Genomic DNA, 15,734 nt, shown 5'->3' with positions numbered 1-15,734 from the left:
CATATTGACGTTTGGATACAGACGAAAATCTGGTTCCACTGATATGTCTGCGCTTCTCTCTGATGCTCTGAAACAGACGTTACAGGAAACACAAACCCCGCTGCATGTGACGCTAGTTAACACAATACTCAACAGCAGCTAACGTTAGCCTACCGCTAGCTAGTAGCTGGATTAAACACGGTTAAAATGCTGACAGCTAACCATAAACGGTGTAAAGTGTGTCTGTGTTTTATTGTAGAGGATTCAACGCCGGTATGTAACAATCTGCAGCTGCCGTCGGAGAAAATACACAGCCGGTGAAAAAAAACAAAAAAAAACAACACAGCCGGTGCGTTCAATGAAACTGGTAAACTACAGCCTCGTGGTGCATTTGAAGTTATTGTAAATGTCCTTTTCCTATCGGGTTGTTGTTTTTGTCGTTCAACAGCAATTTACTAGTGAAATAAGTTATTGTTATTGTTATACATTATTATTAAATCATTTAATTTTGACCATATGGCCTTAGCAATAAACAAGCCATTCTTTAATGTCACCAACTGTTGTTTAGTACCCTTTTTTTTTTTTCTTTTCTTTTTTTACTTTCTTAAAAAGTATCGGTTCAGGCACCGTTAATTACGTATGCGATTAATTTCGATTAATTAATCACAGAATATGTAATTAATTAGATTAAATTGTTTTATCGATTGACAGCGCTAGGCAATACATATATACTTCTTACTTGTGTTATACATTTTCAGTCACTATAGAAAACTTTCAGTACTTGCTACACATGCCTCTGTAGTGTTGCTGTAACCCCCGGAGGAAATACAGGCTTTCATTCAACTCAGTATTTGTTTTATAAACTTGGAAGTCTGATCAATAAAAATAAATACAATGTTATATATTGAGTTCTAGTTTCATGTCAGCAATAATGTCAGAGTAGTTAACAACTTTGTCGACGTGGCTTTTCACCATATCTTGCACTGCAATAAAAGTATTTTGCTAGCTTTACAATACTACAGTATCAGTCAAATTTTTTCTCTGGAGGTAATGAGGCTCACCATTTCTGAAACCATCATCTTCGCTGTCATCACCAAGGTGTTCTGAGGCCGTCAGGAAGTCTTCTTCTATGGACGAGATGGAACGATTAGTGTCGTCATCGATCCTCTGCCTGGCTGCTCGGCCCTGCTGAAGCTGTTGCTCCTTTCCCCACTGCAGACCAATCAGGAACTTGTTGATCTCAAAGATGATGTTGCTAGGTTGGGTGGAGCGCCTCTGCCCTGAACACTGAACCAGGCACACACCTGTACTTCTCTGCTGCCCGCCCTGAATGGAACATGCACAGATTCCTATTATGCATTGCACACAAAGGGACACATAAATACACACACATTATGTATATACAAAGTTCATATACATACACACACACACACACACACACACACAAAGGTACACACCAATCATGCCTAAACACACAGTGGGTGCTACAGTCACAAAATAATAGATAACACTTTACTTGAAGGTATCTACATAAGAGTGACATGACACTGTCATGAACACATAACACTGTCATGATACAGTCATGACACATGAACCCTAACCCTAACTCTAACCCTAACCCTAACCATAGAGAAGCGTTATGTCATAAACGTTTATGACTTTTTGACACGTTCATGACAGTGTCATGTCACTCTTATGTAGATAACTTCAAGTAAAGTGTAACCAAATAATATTATAAACATCCTAAACCTCCGGGCTCAGTGGGTTTATGTTGCTCTCATGCCTTTTTTTCTTCCTTTTATTCAATATAACATTAACTTATTGGATCTGCTCATGCAAGTTTAATTGTCCATGCAGGCCCCTCAGGCAACAGTGGTTTTATACAATGATGTATTTGGAGAGCTTCAAAAAGTCTATGAGATGGTCAATGGCTGTAAGGGAACATTGCATTCGAAGATTATTACCAACAAAAGATAGGGATATAAGTCAGCAGCAATAGTTTGTGTTTTTATTTTTTTGTCCATTTAAAGTTTCAAAGTATTCTAAAAAATGTCATCCACTGTTGTTGGTTTTCTGTCCACCACGAGGTTCCATGTTAAAGAGGATGAGATGTTTTTAATGGAATGAATGTGGGAGAATTACTACAGTAGATCAAATAAATGAGGTTCCTCCAGTGGCTTTTTCCTAGCACAAAAGGTTCAAATCTAATCTAACAAAATTGCAGGACAAAAACTTGCACTCTCTGCCTCGCACTCCCGGCCAGTTAATTCAAAGGCTAAAAATACTTGGAAGGATTTGAAGACATCACCGCAAACTCACCTGAGATGGGGAAAGTGGGTGTGTTTGGCAAGTGTCTGAGGCTTCTAGGCCACCGAGCAGTAGGATCTCATTTTCTTTCGGCTGGTGGACAGTCAGCAATTCAACGAGCTTTGGCAGGTCTGGAGACACCGATGCCAATTTCTGCAGGAGACATGCCGAGCACAGAGACAATGATCAAAAGAAGCTTTTTTTTCAAGCGACTTCAAAACTGGATGTAATGCATTCTCTTTGGTTCCAACTCAGAGACACAACGTTATACAATTCTTACTGTGAGAAGTCTTGAGCCATGTGCAATGCTTATTGAAGTTTCTTTTTGCAAAAGGCTGCAAAATCTGCATATTATCTAAACAAATCAACCCTCTAATTATGGGTAATGATTTTGATTCCATGGCAACTGAGCTATTGACTAAATGTGAAATACGGAGAACAGAGTTCCTTGAAGATGAAAAGTGTGCCGGAAAGAAAAGAGGATAACGCATGAGGGACGAGAGGAGGGAAATAATGTGGGATGAGGATTCTGCTAACCTTGATGCTTTTGTCATCATGATAGTCCGTTTTCTGAGGGTCCAGATTTACAAAACAGATCTGATAGAGACAAAAAAGAGAAGGACAACACATTAGAGTGACAGTGGGAACGGAAAGATTAAACCACAGAAGCTGAGCAGGAGCAGGGTAAAAAGTGTCCTAGATGTCAGATGTTAGAGTGCTCTAAAGGGAAAGTTACTTCATTGCCTTTCCCACTGCACTAATTCTACAAACCAAGACAGAATGTTAGCTTTTGTCTAAGTCATTCAACTACAGCAGCTGTCTGTCGTCTCTGAATAACCACTGTAAGGCACTGTCTTTTATTTGCTCAGGCCTTTCTAAGAAGACTTTCTTGTTTCTCAGGGGATGCTTGCAGCCAGTATACACCATCAGCAGTGATTTTCTTTCCGTCTCTGTACCTCTTTTTTCGCTATTCTCTTCCTAAGTCTCACCTCCTTTACCATGCTTCTGTCACACCCTCTGCCTCCTCCTCCTCTTCCCATCTCACCCACCTTCGCCTCTGGCTGCACGTTTAATGGTGTGTGATGAAGTCATCATGTCAGTGCTGGGAGGCTGGGACTGTCTGCCGGCTGCTGTTTGATTCTACAGCACACAGCCTCTGATCTAAGTTGACAGAGCCAAGTTAGTCCTGTGTGGCTAAATGGATCAAGCACGTCACCAACCGTATTTAAGGGGGGAGGGTTAAGTTCCCACTTGTGCGCACATAGTCAGCATGTGTATGTGTTTTTGGGAGAAGTGACCTATTTGAGTCACGAAGACATACATTTTTATATATGTCATGCTTGTCATTACTAATCAAAACTAATGTGAGTCACTGAGGCAGTCTATCTTGTCAATGCAAAACACGCACAGGTGGGATCCTGCTGTCTCTCTTTTACCTCTGCCATCTCCATATCCACTCTGCCTGCAGCTATCTTTCCCCCTTCTCTCCTCTTTAGACCTGCGAAAAATATATATAGTTTCATGTAATCGCATCTCGACACACATTGCTGTTTGAAATAATTTCCCTTGAACTACCTGAGGTGTGCTTGATTCATCGGGCTATGCTTCTAAACAGCCTCAGCACATGCAAAATAGCGTATCTTTTCCATGACTTTTATCTTTTTTCATGTATCTGTGTTTAATTCAATGGGATTTATTCCCAGAAAGTCATGGTAAGGAATATAAGCCACAATAGACCCAGCATCAGTGTCTATGTAATGTTTATTCTATTTCTTCTTTAAAATCATGTCATTTTGTCTGTCTGTTCTCTCACTGCAGATTTAAAAGTGAAGCAACACATCTGCTGCAATAAATAGGTCAATATATTTCAAAATAAGGCTATGGTTCTGCTACACTTTGCATTTTCCCTTTCCTTTATAAGACTCTATTACCATAGCAAAAGCTAAGATTAGGAAGGAACGATGCCAGGGAACAACAAAAACTGTCTGCAAAGCCAGATCTAATGTCCTTCAGCTGAAACGGTAATGTAGCACATTCAGAACAGGCCAATTTCCCCCTCACCTCCAATCTGGTATCCTCCAGTCAAACATAATATTTTCCAAACTATTAGGTCTAATGTGCTGAAAATTGCCACTTGAAAATCAAGTCAGTTGAGTATAAAAATGGGAAGTCAATGACAGCTGACAATGACTGATTATTTGAAAAAGTTTTTCCTGTCTCACACATTGATCAAACCAAACATTTTTTGTCTTTCCTTTTTGCCTTTCATGAACTGCATGTGTCACCTATAACATTTATCTGAATACCAAGAGGATTGCTCCATGTTACTTTTTCCTCAAAAAAAAACTGCACTGGGGAGTACAAACAGTTGTCCATTTGCTCATCTGTTGTTCAGATCAGTTTAGTAAGCGTGAAGAGGACCTTTTTTTTGTCAGAATAGCTGTTAAATGTCAACGGCATACGAATAGGAACTGAGATTATTCCACACCATTTACTGAAACCAAAGACAATAGCTTGATTTTGCCACTTGCTGACCCTTGTTTGATAAAAACAATTCTCTTTTTGCTCTGTATCTGGATGCAGATATATGCCCTTTATCAAAATGGTAATGTGCCATGAACAAAGAATCACCTTATGGCTTTTCCTCTACACTATAATGCATAAACAAGCACAAGCCTGCAGAGTTCTAATTTGGTATCTAACTAAATTTTCCATTTCTATCCATATCACATTATATAAATAAGAGATTTGGTGCCCTTGCTCAGGAGCAACTCAGCAGTATTCACGCGTACTGATATTGGAAATCATCCTGGAAAAGCGGCAAACACACATTACTCTGCCTGCCAACTCATCGTCTGCAGATAACACACAGTTTGAGGAAAAGCGAGGCGAGTAATCCATGATTTTGACCTTGAGAAGGGTTGAAGCAATTTAACCCCATCAGACGGTGAGAGCCGAGGGGCAGTTGTTCTAAATTTGGGAACCAGAGGACTGTCTAGTCATCCCATGTGTGAGACAAGCCCAGGGACATGTTCTGATTCTGTTCAGATTTTTCACAGACATACCTTCTGCCTGTCTCTGAAGGACTGACCATGTAAACAACAGTTGAGGAATATAAAGAAGGGGGAAAGGAAAACAAATAAAGAGCCAGAGAGGGTGAAAGTAATGGTAGGATGTTTGGATACATTGATACCATAGACGTCTACTCTACACTCAAGGGCTTAATAGTGCTCCAGATGAGAGAGATAGCCAGTCATAACACTGTTAGGAGGACACAAAGTTTTGACTGATACATCACTGATTGTTTGGCCACATGGGGGCAGTAGAAACAAGCTGTAAACTGTTGAAGCAGATACAGAGGGTATTATTCAAGATTGATGATGATGATGATGATGATGATGATGATGATGATGATGATGATGAATCTAAGATCATCATCATCAAGATACCCACTCTCGGTTTAACTCTGTGTTTGAACTCCACCAAATCCTGAGAGAAAGATCTGGCTTTTGAGCTGCTAAATGCTCCATTATGTTGACCAGCTAGTGGCTAACTTTGTCTGTTTGCTGTGCGGTGCTGAGCAGGTAGCACATGGATGTTTTTTAGAGCTTTGTTGCAGAAACAGCTGCCAGCTGCAGCTGGAAACGATGCTATGGGAGCGGTGAGAGTGAACCAAAACTCCAAGGTTGTGGGCAGGAAAACCAAAACAAAGAACTAAAAGGCACTGTAAAGCTGCAGAGTCCTGGGTACATCTTAACAAGTTACCTTTTTCACATAAAAGTGATCATGTTGTTAATGTAAACGTATTGATCATACCCACTTTAAAGTTAGGGATTGTGGTCAGGGTTGAAAACACCACTGACTGTTTGTTAGATGACATCCATCCAACCACTCTGAGAGATCTGGGTGTCTCTCCACATCTTCTCGCTTCACTAGATGCCCAACCCATGTAACTGTGCAGCTGTGCTCAACATCGGCCCAACCAAGCAAAGTGAAACTCATGGTGACTCTAACCACCTGTGCTGACAGACCACTAATACCAAACTGGACAATTAATAACCCTTAAAGGACGGAAATCTGGAAACAGCCTCAGGAGCAACTGGCAGCAGTGGAATAGAGCATGTTTTAGTTCCCCCTTCAGCAAAATGTCTGCAAGGTAACACAAAGGGCATCTTGACTTGTTCTAAATGGTAGAAAACATGGAGGTCACTTACTTAGTGTTTTTGTTCAGTGTGCAAAAAAGGTTTAATGCTGCAGTTGTGTCCTTTCCATATTTTTGCAGGTCTTAATTAAACTTAGAAAGATTATTCTTGACATTGGAAATAGTAATTTGATAAAAAAAAAAAATATTCCACCCCTTACTAACTTTTCCCTGTCCAAGCTTCAACCATATTACACAGTTTTCACCAACAGATGTAGTTTGCTCAATTGTCATGAAGATGGATGTGTTGACATCTGAACTCATTAGCTGTTATGTTGGTTTTCGAGCGTGATACATTTTTTTTTTAAAGATGGAGGATTATAGGTGTCATTCCTCTATTTTGAGATGGTAGGAATGCACAATGTGTGTGTGTGTGTGTGTGTGTGTGTGTGTGTGTGTGTTTGAGACCTTAACAATACAGACACACAAAACAACTGATTTCTCTCTTTCTACCACACACACACACACACACACACACACACACACACACACGCAGATATTTAGCATACAATAATCTGCACAGACGTGGTCAATACAGAAAACCATTACAAACATTTCAGTCTCCTTTGTTCATCAAAGCTTCATTCCTCCAGAGCAGCCCTCCCTCTCTGCTCACTACTTGGATCCTCCCACACACAGCTGCTGCTCTTGGTCCTTCCGTCTCCCTTTTTTCTTTAACTGTGGCTCTTTTTTGCTCTTTTTCATGACTTGAAACATAGTACTTTTGTTATACTGCACATTTAATCCTTTATACTGTATATGGTATTGTTGTTTTGTGTGTGGTCTTTCTTCCAAAAAGCAACAATAAAATATGGCTACTTGAAAAAATTAAGCAACACATTTTAAGTAAATCTGCCATTCCTCACACCCCCTGTGAAGCTCTACTGATGCTGCATGAAAAATGCTGTTACAACAGTACAGCTTCATTCAACTTTGAGTTCACGAAACTAAACATAGCTATTGTAACGTGTTTTGACTTATCTCAGAGGCTGGCAACTTTAACTATAATCCATTTAAATTTTTATGTAATTAAAATTAATTTTGCAGGGGAAACAAGGCTCAGTGACTCTGCCATTTTAATTTTGTGATGCGACCCACAAGCTACACAGTGCTGGTATAGAGACCAGACAAGCATGCTGATCTCACAGACTGGTAAATATGAACAGCCTTATTTTGTGTTCATAAAAGTACGTGCTAATAAAATGCAAAACATCAGCTGGTCACGAAGCATAACAGGAACTACCATATGATGAAATCATACGCTACACATTAAAGTTGTCCAGGCTTTTTTCCTCTGACTGAGCTCCTTCCTAGCTACCTTATATTTGTCTTCAAGTATTTTACCACTAAATGTAAAGAAATGTACCGTCTTTGAATGCAGATGTGAACAGTGTGTACTTGATCAACGACTGTGGCTTTCTACTGCTGACAGACACAGGATATGTGCAGTATTATGAGTGGTGAATATCAAATGCGTGCAAACACGCACGCACGCACGCACACACACACGCACGCACGCACACACAATTAGTGTTTGGCTGTGAGTTGCTCAGCTTCCAGCCCCGGGGTAAAGAGAACATCAAGAAGCTGATGCTGCTCTGGTTCTTCTCACAACAAGATTAATATCAATATGTTTGAAAATGTTAAAATAGGGGGTTTATAGTATCTCTGGGGGGTGCATACATGGGACAACACATGTATCCAGTCACCATAGGATCATAAATATATAAAAAAAATATGGGCAGAATTGTGTTAATAGGTTCATACAAGAGAACAAAAAACACTGCAGGACTATGAAAACGACTAACAGCAGTAGTCGATGCTTAGTTGCTTCTGTCGTTGAAATGCAAACATTTTAATGTGTTGTTTTCACATTTGGAGAAGTGGTAAGATGTGTTATCACAATTTTTTTTAAGGCTAATCATTATCACATCATCTTCAGAGGGGAGTGCATATCAACTAAGATGTCTTTGTTAAAATATTGTCATTAAGTCAAGTCAATTTTATTTATATAATGTCAAATCACATTAGAAGTTATCTCAAAACACTTTTTTTGGAAACTTCAAGCAGAACCAGATGGCTCTACGGGTCCCATTTTATAGTGTTCATTGTAGCAGAAGTTATTTTCCTTTTTTTTTTTTTTTTTCCAGAGAAGATGCTGTAATTATGTCCATCTGAACCCTCAAATACCTGTGAAACTTCAACCCTGGGAGACCCCCAAATGTCACGTTCAAGATTTCAAGCATGCAACTGATAGTAGTAGGTGATACTACCTAATTTACAGAATGATCAGTGTTTCAGTCAGTAATCAACAAAATTACAACTTTGCTACCATTTATTCATACTCTTCAAACAGCTCTGAACCAACGTCTTATTGTGTGTGTGTGTGTGTGTGTGTGTGTGTGTGTGTGTGTGTGTGTGTGTGTGTGTGTCAGGGTTTGGATTGCATTCTCTGCATTTGTGAAGGGGGCATGTGTGTTTAAAGGTCCAGAGTGTAACGTGTTTAGTTGTTCATTATCAAAATCTGTGTTGCCCGTTCACAAACTTGTCCTTTTTCATTAATATTTACCACCACCATCAATTCCAAGTATTCCTTTTGGCTTGGAATTTTACATTGAAACCGTCCGACTGTTCTCTGATCCACTCATCCACACATCTCCATAGTAGGCTAACTGCAAGCATCAACAGAGACTAACATATACAGTATTTTCTCCTAACTGTATTGTATCCAAACTATATGAACAGCTAAAGCTCCCTATCAATAGTTACCACAGAACACATAATAACTAATATCGTTAACACATAATAACTATTATTACCTATTTCTTTAGATGAGGACTTCTACTTTAAAGCAAGTAGGTATCATTTTTAGAGCACAACCTTCACCAAAGACTGTAATTTTTCATACTGTCAGATGGACAGTCTAAAGTACTGTAAAAGGAAGAAGAAGAAAGAAAGAAAGGTTTGTCTTCCTGCTCTGATCCTGCTGTAAGTCAGTGCTCCTGCCGCGGTTGATGGCATATTTATTCTGTTCTCCCTCTCTCTGGCCCGGGAAGGGACAGGTCAGGACACAACACACTCCCCGAGTGTGAAGTGTTTGAATCCAGTGATGAATGGATCCCTCTCCTCCAGGGACTCCAGGTTCAAAGCAGGAAGACAGATATTCAGAGGAAGGGACCGTGTGAGGAGGAATACTGCGGGTTTACTGAATGAATGTGAAAAATGTGGTGTATATTCTTACAAAACAACTGCAATCTCAATCTTTGAGTGTCACAAAAGTGAAAAACACAGATCAATAAAAAAAATGCAACATGTAAATCATCTGTTCAGAGATTTTGTAAATTAATCTATAGCATCAATTCAGTCAGGGAGACTATACCTTTGCATGCTTAGGCTTTCTTTATTTCTTACACATCTGCATTCAATCCTCTCACACATGCTCTCTCATTATTACTTGCTGTCCTGTCCGAGGCTGTCAATTATCTTATCAGATGTTCTCATCAGTTGGTCACATCAGCTGATCTCATCTATCCAATAGCTCGGTGACACACCAACATTGTTAGCCTATCATCCTGCTGCTGCCTCTGTTAAAATATGATTCTCTCTCTGCCTTTAGTACATTCATGCTGCTGTTATGCGCAAGTTGTGTATGCGTGAGTCTGTTTCTCTCTGCCGTTGTTTTTCCACATACTGTTGTTTGTGACGGTGAGTGACAGAAATGACACTTAACAAGAGTGATATGAATAAATTAATTTAGAAGATTTGTCATCGAAAAACACGTCAGAATGCCCCCAAACACTGACGTATCATCTGTTATAATAAATATTCGTCTTTACTTCTTTCACTTGTCTCTCCTGACTATGTGCCTCGCAAAGAAAAAAAATCAAGAACGCCGTCTTCCTCTACAAAATGCTGTCAAATCTGTCAGGGGTGTGATGAAATTCAGTGTGACTATCAGAGCAACATGACACTTCACTGTGTCTGTCTGTCTCTGACTTCATGCATTTAAACATGAGTGAGTGATCAAATGTGACAACATGATGCAGCCAGAGATGGGTGACAGAGCGAAACACAGGAAATCCAAAGCTTTTGTCTTATATTTAGCTCAAAGTTTATGGCCTTCCGCTCTCACTCTTTTGGACTATTCCTGTTCCTAAATATGTAAACAAAGATGATTTTTACACATTTCTTAGAAAAGTCAACCTAATGGACTAATTTGGGTTCATTTTGATATTGAGGTTTATAGTCAGCTTTGAATAAAATCAGACTATACTTTTTGTAACCTTTAACCAAACCCCCCAAACTCCATTCAATACTATAATTGCTTTGGTCCATTAAAGCTACAGTAAAAATGCAAAGTCAGCAAAAAGAAAACAATCAAATTCCTCTCCTTATCACCCTGTGGTCTGTTTCTTTCTGTATCACTCTCCACAGACAGTTTCTAATGTCTGTGTGTGGTTTTGTGGCTACTCCTCTCATTCTGTTTGAATCAGCGTTCAACGTCTCACCCTCTTCTTTTTCACTTTTTTCTCTCAGTTTTCCACACTCTGCTTCCCAACAGTTCAGGCCAGGACATAATAATTTATTGCTCACACAGTGTCATCCATCATATGGTCCCGTTTGATTGATTGGCCGTGAAAAAAACAAACGGAGAATTGAGAGTTAGAGCAGCGATCTGTCACATCAGAGTCTGAGGGCCATGCTGCGGGAGGACGGGCTGCATCTGCTCACACTCGCATTAAAGTTCCGTCTGATTCATAGAAAGCATGCACAAGTCAAGGAAACAAACAACCATTGTCTTGTTGAAACAAAAGCCGAAGATGAAGCTGCTCTGCTTTTACATTTCACAAAAGAACAATGAAGATAAAATCGTCCGCGTAATCCCAAACTCAGGTACGAGTTTGGGCAGTAGCCTGTTCTTTTCAAGTCTCTTTATTTGCAAGTTGCCAGCCGTCACACACAGCAATTTAAGTAAAATTGAAATGATGAGGACGTAAAGAGCCATGGTGCACATACATCAATCTAATTTACAGGACTCATGTTGCATGTTGGGCTGATGTACAGGCCGTTTACCAACTGAAAATCCACTAAACGTTAATGAATAAATACTGTTTTGCCTCAACTTGTATCAGTATATACTGGAAGCTGTATCAGACATAAAACAACATGTGACATCTCTGATGTCACATCTCTGAAAATTCGCAGTAATTTGAGTCCTGTGTACATTTTGTCCCAGATAATACAGCTGGTGTCTGGGAGGTTTAAGGAACATTCAATGCTCACGCTTACAAAGTGTCACATAAGTGTGTGAGAATGGTGCTCTTTGCTAAATTACTGCTATTACTGTTACCTTGATGATTATCAAACATGTTTTAGGAGGAGTATGGCGGCGGGGGGGGCAAACAACCATAACAGGGTTTTTAACAAGGCTTAAAAACCCTGTTATGGTTGTTTGCTGTGTTTTACCCAGGGTTTTTTTGAGCGTCAAAGACTAATTTCCTGCATTCTGATACACTTTTATGCACCAATTTATAGTGGGAATATTTTTATTTATTTATGAGAAGGAAAACACAGATGACATTCAAAATATATCAAAAATATAATGGAATATAAAGCAGTAAGGGGGCTTTCACATCAGGGACCTAAGTCACAAAAGTTGACCCCAAAGCAACAAGAACAAAATAAAATAGGCTACTTATATTTGTCTTAAATGTGTGATGAAGGGAGGATGATGGCGGATATACCCACATTTTAAGTGGGTATATGGAAATCCTGGAGATTTTTTAGTGGGTATACTACGTATACCTGCGTATCACATAGACTACACCACTGATCACTATGTGTTTCTGTATCTCTCAGTGGGAATTTCGTTTAGGACCAGACTTCATCCAGATCTGTGAGACTGACCCCACTGCTCTTGCAATTAAACCTGGATCACTAAGCTGAGGCTCTGATCAGTGAGATGTAGGTCAAAGATAGCGCTGCTCAAAGTCTAGAGGTATCATTTCAGAAAAGTCCAAGAACTGGCAAAGAGGTAATCATAGGAGGTATTTTGCAACCAAAGGTGAGAGATCTGATTACACCCCTGAGGGAATGAAATTCAGACTGATTATTATTATCATTATTATCACTGAAGCGTGGGTGATCATGTTATTCATTTAAAACAAACTACATTTCAGACGATGTTATCAGAGAGAAGAGATTATGTATTTCATGTCTTTAATGTGGCCAATCTACAGTAAGGATCTTGAACAGAACCTTATCTTCTATGAAAAAAAAATCCAGGGCTTGATGCAGCGTTCATATATTTTATTTAGTGTTGATGCAGTTAATATAGGTCCACGTCTGTTGTGAAATTGAATTGATACACTTTAGGAAATCAAACGGCTGTTTGGAGAGCCTGCCTCTGAGCCACTGACAGATGTACATCCTGAATGCAAGTCATGCTTAACTTGCAATTTACAATGAGAGAGTGATCAAAGGTGACACATTCGAATTGGGCGACAGAGAGGATTAAGCATGTGTGTCCTCTACAGCTCAAAGTCTTTTTCTTTTTTTGCTTTCTTTCTTGGTGTATTTTCCCATGTCCTTGCCTAAACAACCAACAATGTCCTTAGTAATCCAAACACCTCGCTAAACATCAAATTCTGCAAAAAATGTTCAGGCGAAAAATAGATGAGTAATTTGTGATGACAATTATCACCCTTCTTCATTTCATTAACGTTGAATATCTTAAAGCCAATTCTAGTAAGTTATCTTTGGTGTCAAATGTGCATATTCCTTACTAACTGTTGTGATGTATGACAACATGTAAAGAATGGAAATGTAAAATGATTGCTGCAAGCTTAAAGAGTTTTGGCAAATTGTGCAGATTAGTGTTAAAAGACTAAAAAACACCATGATTAAAAACTATAAATAGCAACTTAATAGTTACAGAAATAGACTCAGAAGCTTGAATCATAAAATCTGATTGCAGGATGTGAAAGAGTCAGCCCCTCCATGTCAGCTCAAATAACAATTATAATTTTGTCGTGGTGTTTCAAGATTTGTATCTCTGCTAAATCTATCCCAGCATGCACTGAACAGAAGGCAAGGAGAGCCTGAAAAATGGCTCATTAACAACCACAAGAACAAATGTGTACAGTTATTGGAGTTGACATGCCTGTCATGCTGAGAGTCCAGAGAGCAGAGAGTAGAGCAGACAGAGGACTTAAAGTCCAGGGAGAGTGTCCTTCTCATATTCAGAGGTAAGAGTCAAACCTTGAGCGTTCTTGTTACAGTACAGATGATAGTTGTTTTTTGTGATACACAACAGAAATGCCAAAACCAACTTCCTTTGATAAACTCCCTGCTGAGACTAAATTGAGCTTTTAACAATCTTTCAGCAGAATGAAATTGCATAGTTTATAACATCTACTCAAAGAAAATCCTCTGGTATATTGAAAGCAGCAAAGAGATTGTGAGAAATTATATTATGCATTGGTTTTCCATGCAAATAAAATTCAACTGATTTTCAAGAATGCAAAACACAAACTAAATCCTTCTTTCATTCACAGAACCGGCCACAATGCCAACACGTCTCAGTCTCAGTCTCAGCATCGGCATAGACTGACAACATCAGAAACAATCGTGGATGGAATATTCATTTGTGAATGAATGTATAGTTATTTAAGTTGATATTTCCCTTCCATCAAACCCCATGAGCAAAGCACTTTAAGACTTTACACAAGGCTGAAAAGCAGTGGTTCACTGCCCTCTCTCGTTAAAGGTTTAAAGACTATCGTGTTCAGTTATATTTATAAATATCATCAACTCTAGCTCTCCCAGTAACTTCTTGCAAAATCTGCTGATGCATAAGAAGTACAGTTAAAAAAAGGCTTTACTTCTTTTAGAGCAAATACTGGTCAATCACAAATTTCAACAAATCTTCAGTTATTTGTCTCAAAATGTTGGTTTCTGACTTCTGCATTGCTGGTTGGGTCATCTGTTTCTACTAAAGTATTGTCAGTTTAGAACAAGAATATTTCATTAACAGAGTGAAATTATCATTCAATTGTTAGATTTTCAAAATTATTTCGAAAGGAAAAGGTAAAGATGAGCAATATCTTACAGTTGCACAACTTGGTTTTATTAGCCTATATCAGGTCCATTTTCTCAACACGTTTTGTCAACATATATAAAGTGACTTACCAAACCTTAAGAAAAAGAACTGTCTACTAAACAGCAGCAAGGGAGAACCAACAACCTGCTGCAAAAGCTTTTTCACCAAACATCTCCATGCCCAGAAGCCACTCACAGAAAGCATATTGAAGAAAGTACTGTTTTTAGACGTCACATCATTTCTGTCTTCAAATTCAAACCGTCACCTCGCTGTCATTTGAGGTTACAAACAAACATGACTCCTGCTACAGCTTTGAGACGCTACACTAGAGATGACTTGCTCCATCTTTGTGGCCAAAAGGGTGCGAATGTTTCATCATCCACAGTATGCTACTCACCATGGTGCAGCTGCCCTCCGTGTCGTCGTCCAGCAGGCCGAGTCTGCACAGAGCTTTCTCATTCCTCAGCCAGTACTCCGACGAGTCCAGCATACTGTTACTGCACAGCACCTACAGCACACAGATAAACCCTCAGGTTTTTGGTTCAGGTAGAGTAGAACAGAGACACACATTGAGCATATGACACACGACACACACATGACACACACACACACACACACACACACACACACACACACACACACACACACACACACACACACACACACACACATCTGCGTTTCCCCCTCTGGTTGTTGGGATCAATTGACCTTTCTCCAGGACCTTCATTTCAAGGATAAGTGTCCTTGGCACAAGATCAACAATCTGTCAGCTAATCAGACACTGCACAGTAGATATATCTCCTCCCTGGAGGGACATTTTAAAGAAGGCTTCAGGAAGAAGTCTGCAGCCATTGGGCTGCCTTTGTCAATGACAGGACTGACATACTCATTTGTCATTAATTATTGATTTTGCTGTTTTAATAACTATCTAATTACAATGCCAATTTATTTACAAGGGTAAAATAAGAGATTCACTGTGTTCACTATTCATAGTGCTAGGGTTTGACCATATGGTATATTTATATTTATTTGTAAAAGCAGAGGAAAAAAGACTGTTTGCACCACATATGTTCAGCAGATAAAAAATTCAAATCACATGCTATAAATCATTCTTACATAATTACTTTGACATATGACAGATACTAC

The 15,734-nt window shown here is 39.2% G+C and overlaps 1 protein-coding gene across 1 annotated transcript in view; it reads right to left on the bottom strand.

The window, feature by feature from the left end:
• sphkap (SPHK1 interactor, AKAP domain containing) overlaps positions 1-15,083 on the bottom strand; it is a 28,301-nt gene extending 13,218 nt beyond the window's left edge. Inside the window, exons 1-4 of the mRNA XM_078244060.1 lie at positions 14,986-15,083; positions 2,824-2,883; positions 2,299-2,439; positions 1,041-1,305 (exon numbers count right to left, since the gene is read on the bottom strand). Of these exons, the coding sequence (XP_078100186.1) occupies positions 1,041-1,305; positions 2,299-2,439; positions 2,824-2,883; positions 14,986-15,078 (559 nt within the window). The 5' untranslated portion in view covers positions 15,079-15,083. The remainder of the gene's footprint in view (positions 1-1,040; positions 1,306-2,298; positions 2,440-2,823; positions 2,884-14,985) is intronic.
• Between the last annotated feature and the right edge of the window lie 651 nt (positions 15,084-15,734).

Source organism: Sander vitreus, chromosome 3, assembly GCF_031162955.1.
Source record: "Sander vitreus isolate 19-12246 chromosome 3, sanVit1, whole genome shotgun sequence".
NCBI lineage: Eukaryota > Metazoa > Chordata > Actinopteri > Perciformes > Percidae > Sander > Sander vitreus.
This window is presented reverse-complemented; position numbering and strand designations above follow the sequence as displayed.